We start from the raw sequence: 12301 nt of genomic DNA on the forward strand, positions 1-12301 counted from the left end.
ATACCTTCATAGTCATACCTCAGAATTAATGTCCTAGTCGAGAAGCAGAAGTTTGTTTTTATAGATCTTTCTTTTCATTAGAGAAATGGGTATCGGCCCAATAACATAGGCCAACCCATTTGCATTTATTTTCTCATATCCAGTAAGGATATACTTTCAAATTTTTGTATAAATGGGATTTTGATTTTTCTTTAATATGTTGAACGAATTTAGTAAACTATTCACATTATTTTATGTTCAGAACTATACTGTAAAATAACTAACGGTCAACAATAATTGAGAGAATTTGGAAGTTTTCGTTAGACTCACATCAATAATGTGACTCAAAGCTAATAATTGCAATTTCCGACAAATTTGTGGCATGGGCGTTTATGCTGTCTTCTACTCTTCTTGTATGACAACGCACATACCCGAGCTTCGTAAATTTTATTTCTATTTTTTTCAAGTATATTTTGTTTTTAAAATGCGATTTTAGAAAGAATTTGTGTGATCAGAATTCACGGTGTAATAATAGTTTGTATGCATACTGTTGTTTGATGTGTCATAATCCAAATTTAGATAATATGTTTATGTATAATGTTAGAAATAAAAATGTAGTAGAAATTTACGTATATTTTCACTGATAATAGAAATTTTCAAATATCCTTAAACTGTCAATATCCAATTTCTTTATGTTTAAAATATTTCAACAGCTAATTTTCAACCGCTATTTATTTTATTTAAATTTATCTTGTCATTATATTTCGTTATTGATAAATATCTGAAAAAGTGGGTGACAAAAAAATTACCGATTCAAATTATTGTAATAAAATTGACAAATCAAAAGATTGAAATAGAAAACAAAAATGGACTACATTTCTCAAAATGGCAAATAATTTTTATTCATATTTATCAACCTCGAAATGACCTACATATATAGAGACACAAAGATCACAACAAAATCAACCATTCCTTTCCTTATCTTCTTCCTCTTTTGCTTTTCTAATCTCTCAATGGCTACCTTAAAACACAAACCTGTAAATTTGGTATTTTACGTTTATAATTTGATTATTATATTCTCCTCCCATAGTTCCACGGCGGAGCTCCGCAGGCTACTGCAGCCATCAAAAACCGATGGTACAGTGAGCTTTCTCGTTATCGGAGACTGGGGAAGAAGAGGCTCCTATAATCAGTCCCAAGTAGCTCTTCAGGTTACTTCTTATTTTCATTTACAAGTTATTTACTATATTTCTCGCCTGTACGCATATATATAAATATATAATGCAAATTCAATAGTGTATAATTAATACGTATTACGTAAACATATATATGCGTATGCCTTCAAGAGCATACGTGATATGAGGATCAAATTTACTGGTCTTCATATTAATGCCGGCCCTTATGTTTTTATATTATTCTTTTTTTTTCTTTTTTTTATTATTATTATTCAATTTCAATATATATTACTAATTCTTGAACACCATGTTATAAGATACCATAAAAAGAAAGAAAGTCATGTTAGAGGAACTTGAAAGATTCGGTCTGTGTTAAGAAAACAGCTTTAGTGTACGAAGATATTCTACATATGATTTTTGTTTGTACTGTTGTTTTGCAGATGAACTCAATGTGGTAAATTTTATGCTAGTTTGATGTTTTCTTTTATACTGTTGTTTTTAGTTATTTTATGCTAAATTATTTCACACGAAATTTAAACAGATGGGAGAAATCGGAGAGAAATTAGATATCGATTTTGTGATTTCTACTGGAGATAATTTTTACGACAATGGTTTAACCAGCTTGCACGATCCTCTATTTCAAGATTCTTTTACCAACATTTATACCGCTCCGAGCTTGCAGAAACCTTGGTATAGTGGTAAATGTGTGGTTCAATGTGTACATTCGTCGTTGGATCTTAATTATTAAACGATATGTGGTTCAATGTGTTAATTACATTTTCTTTAACCTAAAGTTTTAGGAAATCATGATTATAGAGGTGACGTCAGGGCACAACTTAGCCCTATGCTCAGAGCTCTGGACAACAGATGGGTTTGCATGAGATCTTTCATTGTAAATGCTGGTAATTCCTCCTATATAATATTTCTTCAAAAGTTAGAAATATTTTATTAATCCTCCAATTATTTTTTTATTTTTGTTAATTTCGTTAACTGAACAGAGATCGTCGATTTGTTCTTCGTCGACACAACTCCGTTCGTCGATAAATACTTTATTCAACCAAATAAGCATGTTTATGACTGGAGCGGTGTATTACCTAGGCAAACATATCTGAATAATCTCTTAAAGGTAACAATTTTTTAAGTAAATCTTCCTTTCTTTCTTTTTTCGTCGAAATAGAATTAATATTAACTTAGGAACGTCATTATATACGTGTTTTGGGCAAAACATTCCTTTTTCTTTTGTTATGATTGGATTTTTTTATAAAGTTATGATTGGATGTTAAACGCAGCTTTTATTTTGTCTATTTTCAAATGGAATCGCGTTTTAATTAGGTATGTAATGCGATATGATTAGAGAACAATCTGCCAATGCAACTTTTTTTCTTTTTACGAGCGAGTGACTAACGAAAGCTATAATGTAATAATATAGGAACTCGACGTGGCGTTGAGAGAGTCAGTCGCAAAGTGGAAAATAGTGATTGGTCACCATACGATCAAAAGCGCAGGCCACCACGGGAACACCATTGAGTTGGAGAAACACCTTTTACCTATTCTCCAAGTAACAAAACCATTCCATTCATATAATAAAGTTTATGCACCAATAGAAAAAATCTATCTAATTAAATCTGTTTTTTTTGTTCTCGATTTACTAGGCAAATGAAGTGGATCTCTACGTAAACGGACATGATCATTGCTTAGAGCACATAAGCAGCGTGGACAGGTAGAATAAATTTATTTATTTGTTCGTTAATTATTTTCTTATTAATCAATTATTGTAACGTAAGGGTCCACGTACGGGAGGATATAAAATGTCACCATTTTTGGTTGCATATAGTAACATACAATTTATGACAAGTGGAGGTGGATCCAAGGCCTGGAAAGGAGGTGACGTGAACTACGTTGAACCAGAAGAGATGAGGTTTTACTACGACGGACAAGGTTTCATGTCGGTTCACGTTTCAGAAGCTGAACTGCGTGTAGTCTTTTATGATGTTTTTGGACACGTTCTGCATCATTGGAAGAAGACTTACAAGGAGGCGCTTTATTTCGCTTCTTGATTCCAATTTAATCGGACGTAATTGTTTATGATCGATGTACTATGAAATTATCAATATCGTACTTCGTCGAATTTTCGAATCACATTATGATATGACAAGAACATATCAGCAGCATCAGAAAAAAAAGTCAATGAAATCTTTATTGCGTAAAAGTACAGTTTCAAACAAGATATTATTGAAAATTTGTAAGATGTGAGATTAACTAGAAATACTGCATGCATATACTGTATATACATATCGAATCTAAGCATATTAAAATGTAAATATCATCCTCTCTTACGCTTCCATATTAATTAAGTTAATTAATTTTCGTTATTCTTATCCAATTTGATTAACAAGTTTTCCCGAAGCATGCGTGCATACAGTACTCTTGTGTAGTTTGTAGGGACACAAAATGGGTCCGATTCTCATCTATAAAGATAGATAATGATTTTGTTACATGTCTTTTGTCCTGTGCTCAGATTCTCTTCAATCATGTAATATATATAGATAAGTTATAGTGAATTATGGATTATATGATAAGATAAATGATATACAACTCTATGTTGTGGATGAGATTCTGTCACATAATTTCACAAGCCCCGGATCTCTCATATTTGATCGCAAGAACACTTTTGCTCATACCAAAATTATCTCCCAAAAGAAATATAATAGTCATTCTATTAAGGCTTATCTTATTTTACTTTTGGTGAGACTTAATAGAGTGGACAAAGGAATGAAGACATGGGCCACTGCCATGAACCATGGGACCGAACACACAGCTGAACTTGTATCACACAACAGAGATAAAGGCTTCATATCTTAGCTTTCGAATCCCAAAAAATATTCCAAGAAGAAAAAAAAAAAGTAACTTTCTTGAGAATCTTGAGACACTTTGGAGAAAAACAAAGGTATATATATATATGCATGTGTAAGAAGATATTATGATTCAGTCGAAACGAGGCAGAGATAGAATTTGAATAGAAAGGAAAGGATATAGATGAATGATTTTAGAGAAGAGAGTAGAAAACGGGTAACTTTTCCTTGTTTTGACTCTCCTAAAAATAATTTCTCAAGTGGCAAAAACAAAACGACATTTCATCGAATTCACCGCTCTTTTAACAGTTTGTAAACTGCACCTCAGATTTCATCTCCCAAAAACTATTCTCTCTCTTTGCTCTATCTTCTCTTCTTCAGCTACTAATTGCTCTGTTTACCGTTACTGCCATCGCATTCCCCTTCACCAAATCCGTTACGAGCTTCTTCTTTCGCCTTCAAATCTAATTTTCCTTCTGTTCCGTTGCTGTTGTCAGCCAGTTCTTGATTTGAACCGGGTGGGAGGAACACACCAGTGCCTGGGATGGGCATTCGAGGTTGTGGTGCTGTCTGGTGTCGTGGATGAGGTGGCAGCAGTGGCCAGACAGGCGGCCCGGTTGGTACACCACCTGGGAACGGCATTGGAGAGGCAAGTGGAGGAGAAGGAGGGATGAAAATCGGTTGAACAGCTCCGTTTGGTGGGCGGTGAGACGGAGTGGGCAAGACACCAGTGGACGGGATAACAACAGGGTAGTGTTTAGGTGGGCCGGTTGGGTGACGGATGTGCTGATTTGGCGATCTGCTCGGCGGTGGTCCCCAGTTAGAGTTTCTCGGTTTAGATTTGATGAAGCTAATGAGTATCCGTTGCTTTCGGGTTGCGTGAATTGCATACTTAGCAAGATTTGCGGATTTGCCTTCCACCAAAAGAACCGATCTGTTCAAAGTTCAAAGTACCAAATATAATTGATGATAAAAGGATTGAAAGATCTTGATTTTACAGAATAAGTGATATGGATCGGTTACCCGGGAGTGAGAGACAGCTTGAGAGAGCCTTTGTAGTCGCCGGGATTTTCAGAGACAATGACTCTTCCAAATGTATAATCACATTCAGACAAGGACAAGACACTGATGGGTCGTCCAAACCAGGGAACAAACATATGAGGCTGCGAGTGATCTCCCTATGGTTCACAATAACAGAGAAGACACAAGAAAACTTCTACTTTGTTAAGAAAACAGAAACAGATAGTTTTAGGGGTTGCAAAGAATTTAGCAATCAGTTTAACCTCGCTGAAGAAATCAATGATGCATGCGTCTGGTTTCACAGGTATGATTTGCTTTGAGACCAAACGTTCAATGATGTCTGAAAGAGCTGATGGGATTGGCTCTATTCTTCGATCTGCATAAAGCCCATATCTCATGTTAACCAATACACAGAAATTATAAGTAAATAACATTTTAAAGGACTTGCCTTTGATACTATCATCATCAGGCGGCGTATCAGCTATAGGAAGACCGAGTTGGATCATCTCACGTCCATGTCCTCTATTTGGCCGTTTATAACCCACATATGCCTCACCTGTTTCCCATTAACCAAGGGTTTAATACCTGACTAAAACAAGTTAAATCATTATTGTAGGGCAAACAAGATTCTTACTTTGAAGTTGACCTCTTCTTCCAGCAAGTCTCAGATTGGTTACAAGAGAAACGAGTTGAGAAACTTCGTTTGCGTCAAGCATTTTGTCGTATAGCTTCAATCCTTCGACAACATTAACCTACTCAACAAAACTAAGGAATTAGGTGTCGTAGGCATAAACTCTAAACAGATATATAAAAGAAAACCAACTCACCATTTTTGCATCATACATCTCTTGAACCACAAAAGTCTTTGCCATGCTTGCAGGACACTCTTTATCGTTCTCCTCCTGCTTTTGCTCAGAAATGAGACTGTTATCTGAAAGCAAGAAGCAACACATAATCAGAACATTTCAACAAAGTCTAATATCAGGTGTAAAACCGAGAAGTCAGGTCTTCCAAAGTACCTTTAGAACCCGAGTTACACTTATGGTTCTTCACTATCTCCTCTTGAGTTTCAGATTCTTCCAATTTTTTCTCAACTTTACTATCACTCCTCGGTTTCTCGCTACCATCTATCCCACAAACAAACAAAAAACTTACATTTTCACTAAAGCAGAGAGTCTAGAGACTAAACCACAGATTAAACCCAAATCTTCCACTCTCATCATGTTCAGCAACATACAATGAACTTTCTCAGAAACAATTGCAGATAGGATTTCACAACAAACAAGTTTACTTTCCTTACAAGCAAGCAAAGCATTGAAGCCAAAACAAAGACAATTTGATTACCTCTCTTCTCTTCTGCAACAGACAATGCCTTAACATCACTTGCCAACTTAGCTTCCTCCCGATGCTCAACACGATCACTGTTAACGCCATTGAAATTATGCCCATTTCTCGCCATCGAATCAGCTCCTCTGTAACCCCCACCACCACCATGATGCTTGTTAAACCCAGGCCCTGATCTCCTTGCTCCAAATTTCCCAACTTGATCAGAATTGTAATGCCTTTGAGGTGGCATTTGCTGTTGCCTTTTCCAAGCAATCTGCTGAAGATTGTAAGAAACATCTGCAACTGGGAAAAACTGCTGCATAGTAAGCACTTGAGACCAGGCTAAGCGACGATGATGAATGCTTCCGATCACGGATTCGTACTCGTTGTGATCCCCAACCGCTTGTAGATGCTGACAAAGCGAATCGATGATCGCGTTAGCCGCAGCGAACTCCGCACGAAGCCAGGAGATAAACCCATCTCGCTCGTCTGGGATCCAATTTGCCGGAGGAGGAAACTGCAATTTCTCAGACGGAGTAGTAACATTTCCAGGTGGTGGCATTGCCATTTTCGTGGCAACAATTAAGAACAAACAAATAAAGCAAATATCTTTATATAAAAACTGTTCCTTTTTTTGCTTCTCTCTTTATCAAACACAAGTCATAGCTTTCTTCAAACAGATCTGCAGAATCAAGAGTAAAGATCAGATTTTTAACTCGATTTCAACGAGATCATACACTAGAACTTGGGAATTAACGGAATTCAGATAAAACCCACGAAGAAATGAGGTAAATTTCAGATGGAAACAGTAAAACCCAGAACGAAATTAGAGAAGCAATCACCAGAAATGTGAAAGATAACAGATCTGGCAAATAGAGAAACTCGTCTTCAACGTGAAGCTGAGTGAAATAAAGAGAGCTGAGAGTAATGTATAAACTAAGGGAAGGGAAGCTTCGTAAAAGGCAAAGACAAGAGATGGAGAGAGAGAGAGAGAGAGAGGGAGAGATCTAGGGTTTTTGAGGAAAGAGAGGTGTGTGTAAAAAGGGTAATAAGAGAGATTTGGTTTTGGCTTAGTTAAGACGCATGTCTTATTTTCACATTTCTCACTCTCTTTATCACTCTTCTTTTTTTCTTCATGAAAATTCTTCGGATTGTCACAAAAAATAAAAATTTCAATAATTCCAACTTTGACAATTACGCAATTTTACAATTTTCTGTAGTCAAATGCTAAATTTCGGTTAGTTCATTATACATTTATACTGTACTAATCAAAATTGTTTATATTAGGTCCCTCTAATTTATGCATATCAGATTTGAAACGAAATCGAGATTCCGCATCTTTTTAAAGATGCTGATTAATTTATGATTATCACGTCGCTTTTTTTGCTTTGGGATAAATGGGCCTTATGGCCCATAGTATTAAGATAAAGATAAAATATGAATCTAATATGGCCCCATGAGATTTTGTAAGTTACGGCATTTTGTTAAAGTTTTGGTCCCTTTGTCGACATATTTCTAAAAAGAATACGAATTTTGGTGATTTTTTCTAAATAAATGAGATTTGACTTTATGTGTTGTTCCAAACTTTCATTGATGATACTTTAGATAATTCAGATTAGTAGTAGTCGACAAACAATTATGTAAAAGACTAAAAGCTGATCTTGACTAATACTACAAGCTTTACCTCCCACTAATTACGAGTTTTATTCTTTCTTTACCAAAGTCATTGATATCATTAATTAATGGTCGGAATATGAACTATATACATATTCAAGTCCGCAAATACTAAAATGACACGCTTAAAGATCATTTTTGCCGTTGTTATCATACTTTTGATGTAATCCTAACCAAACCACTAATTAAGTTTTTGTATGGTATTGAGTTTTTTAAGAAAAGAGGTATGGCATTGCCGCATTGGCCAATTACATGAGTGGTAAGTCCTAAAACAAATTATATGAATCAAAACATCATTTTTTTTTTTGGCTATATAAAAAGCCTTCACTAAGAAGATGCTATGTGGATACACCACTTGGTAAACCATATAAACGACACTTCAGGACTACGATCGACCAATCTCTTTGACAAATGTGTCCATTGGACTCCATAAAATATGATGTACCTCGCACGCAACACAAGTCACCCCAAACGGACCCACAAGTTATATCATCGATGTACCTCGAAATGACATTATCAATTGACACATTGTGTATATGTGAATGAACTTAATGTGTAAATATGGTCAAATAAAATATCCCATTGAAGTCAACAATATTTATTGGAGTTGGACCCGTCTTTGAACATTTGTACAAGGTAAACAAACCTACTCAATTTTGTTGAAAACCAAAATAATGAGAACATATATATATGCATAGCTAGATGAAGAAGATGCAAGAAAAGAATCATTGTATGCACGGTATACATTATATTTTTAATGTACTTTAGTATTCTCATCATTCTATTATTTCTCATACGTAAAATATTCTAAAATTATAATCCCGATTTTGTTTACTTATAGAAAAATGAAATTTTATTATTATGTTAAAACGATAATGTTCATAAAATGGAGGAAATCAAAATATAGCGGTGTCATTCCATTATTCAGTCCATAATTCATAGTATTCCTATACAAGACAGAAAATGCCAAAAATGCCCTCTAGCCGAACAATATACACCGATTCATATCGACTCAGTTCGAGCTAATCGGCTCCTGCTCCGATGCTTCCCACGACGGTGGCCGTGAGGAATCCCACCGAACGTGACCGGATCATAGACCCTGAGACGCTTAGCCTCAGCCGGATTCACAACACACTCCGACAAAACCACCTTGTACCTCATATGATCGTAACAATACGAATAAGTCATGTGTTTCTGTCGGAAAATCTCCATCTTGTTCCTCTGAGACTCCGTTATCTCCGATGCTAGCCGGAGATTCTGAACCGCTTCATCTTTGCAGCTCGGAAACTTCTCGGTGGGGTCAACGGCGCAGCCGTGGAGGATCAGATCAGTGAATTGAGAGACGTAAGGGGCATATTTGTAATTTACACCGTACTTGCCTCCATCAGTCGCCCATTTGGAACCATCCCATATGGTTGAATATAAAGACATTGGCTTCGCCGGGAAGTCACCGCCCATCGACGCCGTACGTTTGACTTCTCTGATCGGAACATTGTCTACATAAAATCTGCAATAAATGCAAAAAACATTACTTGAATGTTATCAGTTTTGGTAGAAATTCCAGCTTTTAGTGAACTGGAGTTTAGATTATTTCTTTCAAAATTCTCTGTTTGGGTCTCTGTTATAGATCAAATAACTTTCCAAAACAAGAAACTAAAGCGACCATCTTTACATATAAAATTAAATTCAAGTCACCATCTCGCAAAAACCCAACTTTCCTTAAATAGAAATATCAAGTAACGGCTAAAGATTCTCCATCCCGAAGAGCCAAGAACATCAAAAGACTCATAAAGCCTAATCTAAGGGATTTAATTAGCCATCTAAATCCTCTGTTTTTTTAATCCAACTACTGCGAATACCTAGTTAAGTTTCAAAGTCATGAGGAGCTTTGGGAGATTGTTAAACTATCAACTATGTATAGTTAAATTAAGAGGATGATTAAGAATCTAATTAAGATGGGTTTTTTTTTTTAACTTACATGATGTGAGATAGAGACCAAAGGATACTGTATTGATGGAAATCCTCTGTTGGATCAAACCAAAGATTGTATCTTTCTTCTCTGCCCAAGTGTGTGCTTCCATTACCGTATATATTGGTCTGAATCCTCCATTCTCTGCCTCTAATATTCCCCAAAAACTCAAAATCAATCTCGTCATGATTCTTCTCATATAAGTCCCCATTTGATAACTGAGAAGAACATAAAAAAGTTTCAAGATTTGTGCTTTCTAAAATCAGTGGAAGAAAAAAACAATTTTCATGAGAAATCTAAGAGATTAGAGATTGTTGCTTACATAAAAGGCGATAACAACTCCTGCAGAGTAATCTGCTGGCAATTTGATAGAGGAACTGAAGAAGCCATGCAAGTAAATATCATTTGAGACAAATCCAGAACCTGTAAACATCATTTAAGAAGAATACTATGTTAATAACAATTAAAGAAACAGAAACGGAACATACTCAGAGGAACAAGAACACAAACCGGTTCTTTCATCAAGCGTTAACCGGACAGATTTTCCATCTCTGTGAACAATAAGATTCTGGTCACCAAAGAGCTGTGTGTAACCTTCGTCGAACTGTATAAGAGGAAGCTTTTGTAGAGCAAATCCAGAAACCAAACTGGTGAAGAGTGACATGAAAACTAAAAATCGAGTTATAAAACCCATTTTTTGTTATGAATGAAAAACGTTTCTGTGTATAAGAGTATTATGAGGACGAAAAGAGAAGAGACTTAAATGGATAAATAGCGTCTTGAGGACGAGTTTTGGAGCTGTATTGAAAGAGAGAGAGAGAGAGAGAGAGGATAGTGAAAGAAATAGTATGAGTATGAATATGAGGCAGAGTACTTCTGGCTATGGTTGGTTTATACTTTTAATCTTCATAAATATGTCAGTTTGTTTTTTCCATAATTACTTTTATTTATTTATTGCATTGGACCAGTAAAAGATCAAAAGGCTATGCTGTAACTTTTTTTTCAAGAGATTCTAATTTGCAATTAGACTGATGGAATCTTAAACTAGGATTATTATTCTATTTTACATGTTTTAAAGATATACTAATTTGCAATTAGACTGATGGAATATCTTAAACTTGGATTCTTTTTCCATTTTACATGTTTTAAAAGAAAACCATGGCATATCGACTGATAGCTAAGGTTATTACAATTTTGTTAGCATATACTACAAAATTTACCGCATTGAAGGATCAGATCTTTTTTTTTTTTTTCTACTAAGGATCAGATCTTTATTAGTGGGAAAAGGGGTCCTTTTATATTTGGACGATCAGATCTTTTTTTTTCTTAAAGATATTAAAGACAGGGGAGAAAAAAACAAGAGTAGCAATAAAGCATAGGGTGCTTTGCTGCTTACACATGTGTCCCGACAAATAGTCACAGGTAGAGTCACTAACACTACAATCTTTTTTCTTTTCAGACAAAAAGAAAAAAAAACTACTATCTATACAGATATAAGTTTACAAGCTCTTTAAAACAAAATAAGTTTCAATCATTGTAACATTTCATGTAGGGATTTTTAAAAAAATTGATTCAAATCCGTTTGAAATTGTAAAAGGAAAAAAGAAAAAAAAAATCTTATCAATTGAAGTATTCTTATAAAAGAATCATAAAACAAAATTGTTTTAGCTGATCAAAATACATATCTAAATCGAAGAAATTTATTTACATATGCAAGTGTGGATAGATATGGTGAGTTGGGGACACACGGGTACATTTTAAGAAAAAGTGAAATCATTGAGTATGAAAAACAACAACAAGTTGTGTCGAAGCTTTATATGTAGAGGAAATATTAAAATAAAATTAAAAAAGAAAATAAAAGTGATGTAGCCGTTACCTGCTCCATTTGCCGTGACATTTTGATGATACATTTCTCAAATCTTATTGTCATCAAGTGATCATAAATCATAATTCAGGGATTTGCCTTTACTAAACAAATGACCCGCGATAAAACTAGATTCACGTGCAGAAGAAACCCATCACCAACAAAGATTTAAACGTTGCTCCGACACGTGAGGCGGTGAGGGTAGCATCATCGAACGAGTGGTTAGGACTTAGGCTGTAACGTTTGACACCACGTAGATGTGTCAATGAATGCCCGATAGGTGCCGGCCAGTTGACAAAACGGAGTCGTAACTCGTAACGTTAATGACTTAATGTAATGCAACTTTAATAAAGTAACTATGAACACCTAATCCCTGCAAAAGCTACAACAAGTGAGTCGGTGAACTGGAGGTATTTAAAGCATATATATTCATGATTTTACA

General features: G+C 35.2%; 3 protein-coding genes across 7 annotated transcripts; 1 reads left to right on the forward strand and 2 right to left on the reverse strand.

The window, feature by feature from the left end:
• Window positions 1-805: 805 nt before the first annotated feature.
• PAP3 (purple acid phosphatase 3) lies at window positions 806-3363 on the forward strand (the record flags this gene model as incomplete). Of its 4 annotated transcripts, none has more annotated exons than NM_001332133.1 (7): window positions 806-1608; window positions 1696-1852; window positions 1949-2056; window positions 2153-2280; window positions 2584-2712; window positions 2807-2874; window positions 2989-3363. In NM_001332133.1, the coding sequence occupies 6 exons, from the start codon at window positions 1696-1698 to the stop codon at window positions 3209-3211; spliced, it is 813 nt and encodes a 270-aa protein (NP_001320701.1). In that variant the 3' UTR covers window positions 3212-3363. The 4 variants fall into 4 exon arrangements, with proteins under 4 accessions (NP_001320701.1, NP_172923.3, NP_001320700.1 ...); NM_101339.5 differs by having other exon boundaries at window positions 806-1190; NM_001084069.1 differs by having other exon boundaries at window positions 903-1190; window positions 1955-2056; window positions 2989-3359.
• Window positions 3364-3916: 553 nt separating this feature from the next.
• AT1G14710 (hydroxyproline-rich glycoprotein family protein) lies at window positions 3917-7526 on the reverse strand. Of its 2 annotated transcripts, NM_101340.4 has the most exons (9): window positions 7195-7526; window positions 6371-7034; window positions 6046-6153; window positions 5854-5957; window positions 5661-5778; window positions 5475-5582; window positions 5290-5402; window positions 5030-5184; window positions 3917-4940 (listed from the first exon to the last, which is right to left on the reverse strand). In NM_101340.4, the coding sequence occupies exons 2-9, from the start codon at window positions 6918-6920 to the stop codon at window positions 4391-4393; spliced, it is 1806 nt and encodes a 601-aa protein (NP_563957.1). In that variant the 5' UTR covers window positions 6921-7034; window positions 7195-7526; the 3' UTR covers window positions 3917-4390. The 2 variants fall into 2 exon arrangements, with proteins under 2 accessions (NP_563957.1, NP_849663.1); NM_179332.3 differs by having other exon boundaries at window positions 6371-7526.
• A 1221-nt stretch (window positions 7527-8747) lies between these two features.
• Window positions 8748-10900, reverse strand: XTH28 (xyloglucan endotransglucosylase/hydrolase 28). The gene is made up of 4 exons (NM_101341.4): window positions 10506-10900; window positions 10318-10418; window positions 10005-10213; window positions 8748-9533 (listed from the first exon to the last, which is right to left on the reverse strand). Exons 1-4 carry the CDS (start codon window positions 10687-10689, stop codon window positions 9029-9031), a joined length of 999 nt encoding a protein of 332 aa, NP_172925.1. The 5' UTR covers window positions 10690-10900; the 3' UTR covers window positions 8748-9028.
• Between the last annotated feature and the right edge of the window lie 1401 nt (window positions 10901-12301).

Source organism: Arabidopsis thaliana (assembly GCF_000001735.4).
Source record: "Arabidopsis thaliana chromosome 1 sequence".
NCBI lineage: Eukaryota > Viridiplantae > Streptophyta > Magnoliopsida > Brassicales > Brassicaceae > Arabidopsis > Arabidopsis thaliana.

Bases quoted from the DNA above. Each gene is read 5' to 3' on its own strand.
- AT1G14710 (NM_101340.4), bottom strand. From the start codon at position 6,920: ATGGCAATGCCACCACCTGGAAATGTTACTACTCCGTCTGAGAAATTG. The intron at 5,779-5,853 runs GTGAGTTGGTTT...TTTGTTGAGTAG, and splicing joins AGATGTATGATGCAAAAATG to GTTAATGTTGTCGAAGGATT. The intron at 5,185-5,289 runs GTTAAACTGATT...TGTGAACCATAG, and splicing joins TCATTGATTTCTTCAGCGAG to GGAGATCACTCGCAGCCTCA.
- XTH28 (NM_101341.4), bottom strand. From the start codon at position 10,689: ATGGGTTTTATAACTCGATTTTTAGTTTTCATGTCACTCTTCACCAGT. The intron at 10,419-10,505 runs GTTTGTGTTCTT...TGATGTTTACAG, and splicing joins AACGCTTGATGAAAGAACCG to GTTCTGGATTTGTCTCAAAT. The intron at 10,214-10,317 runs GTAAGCAACAAT...TGTTCTTCTCAG, and splicing joins GAGTTGTTATCGCCTTTTAT to TTATCAAATGGGGACTTATA.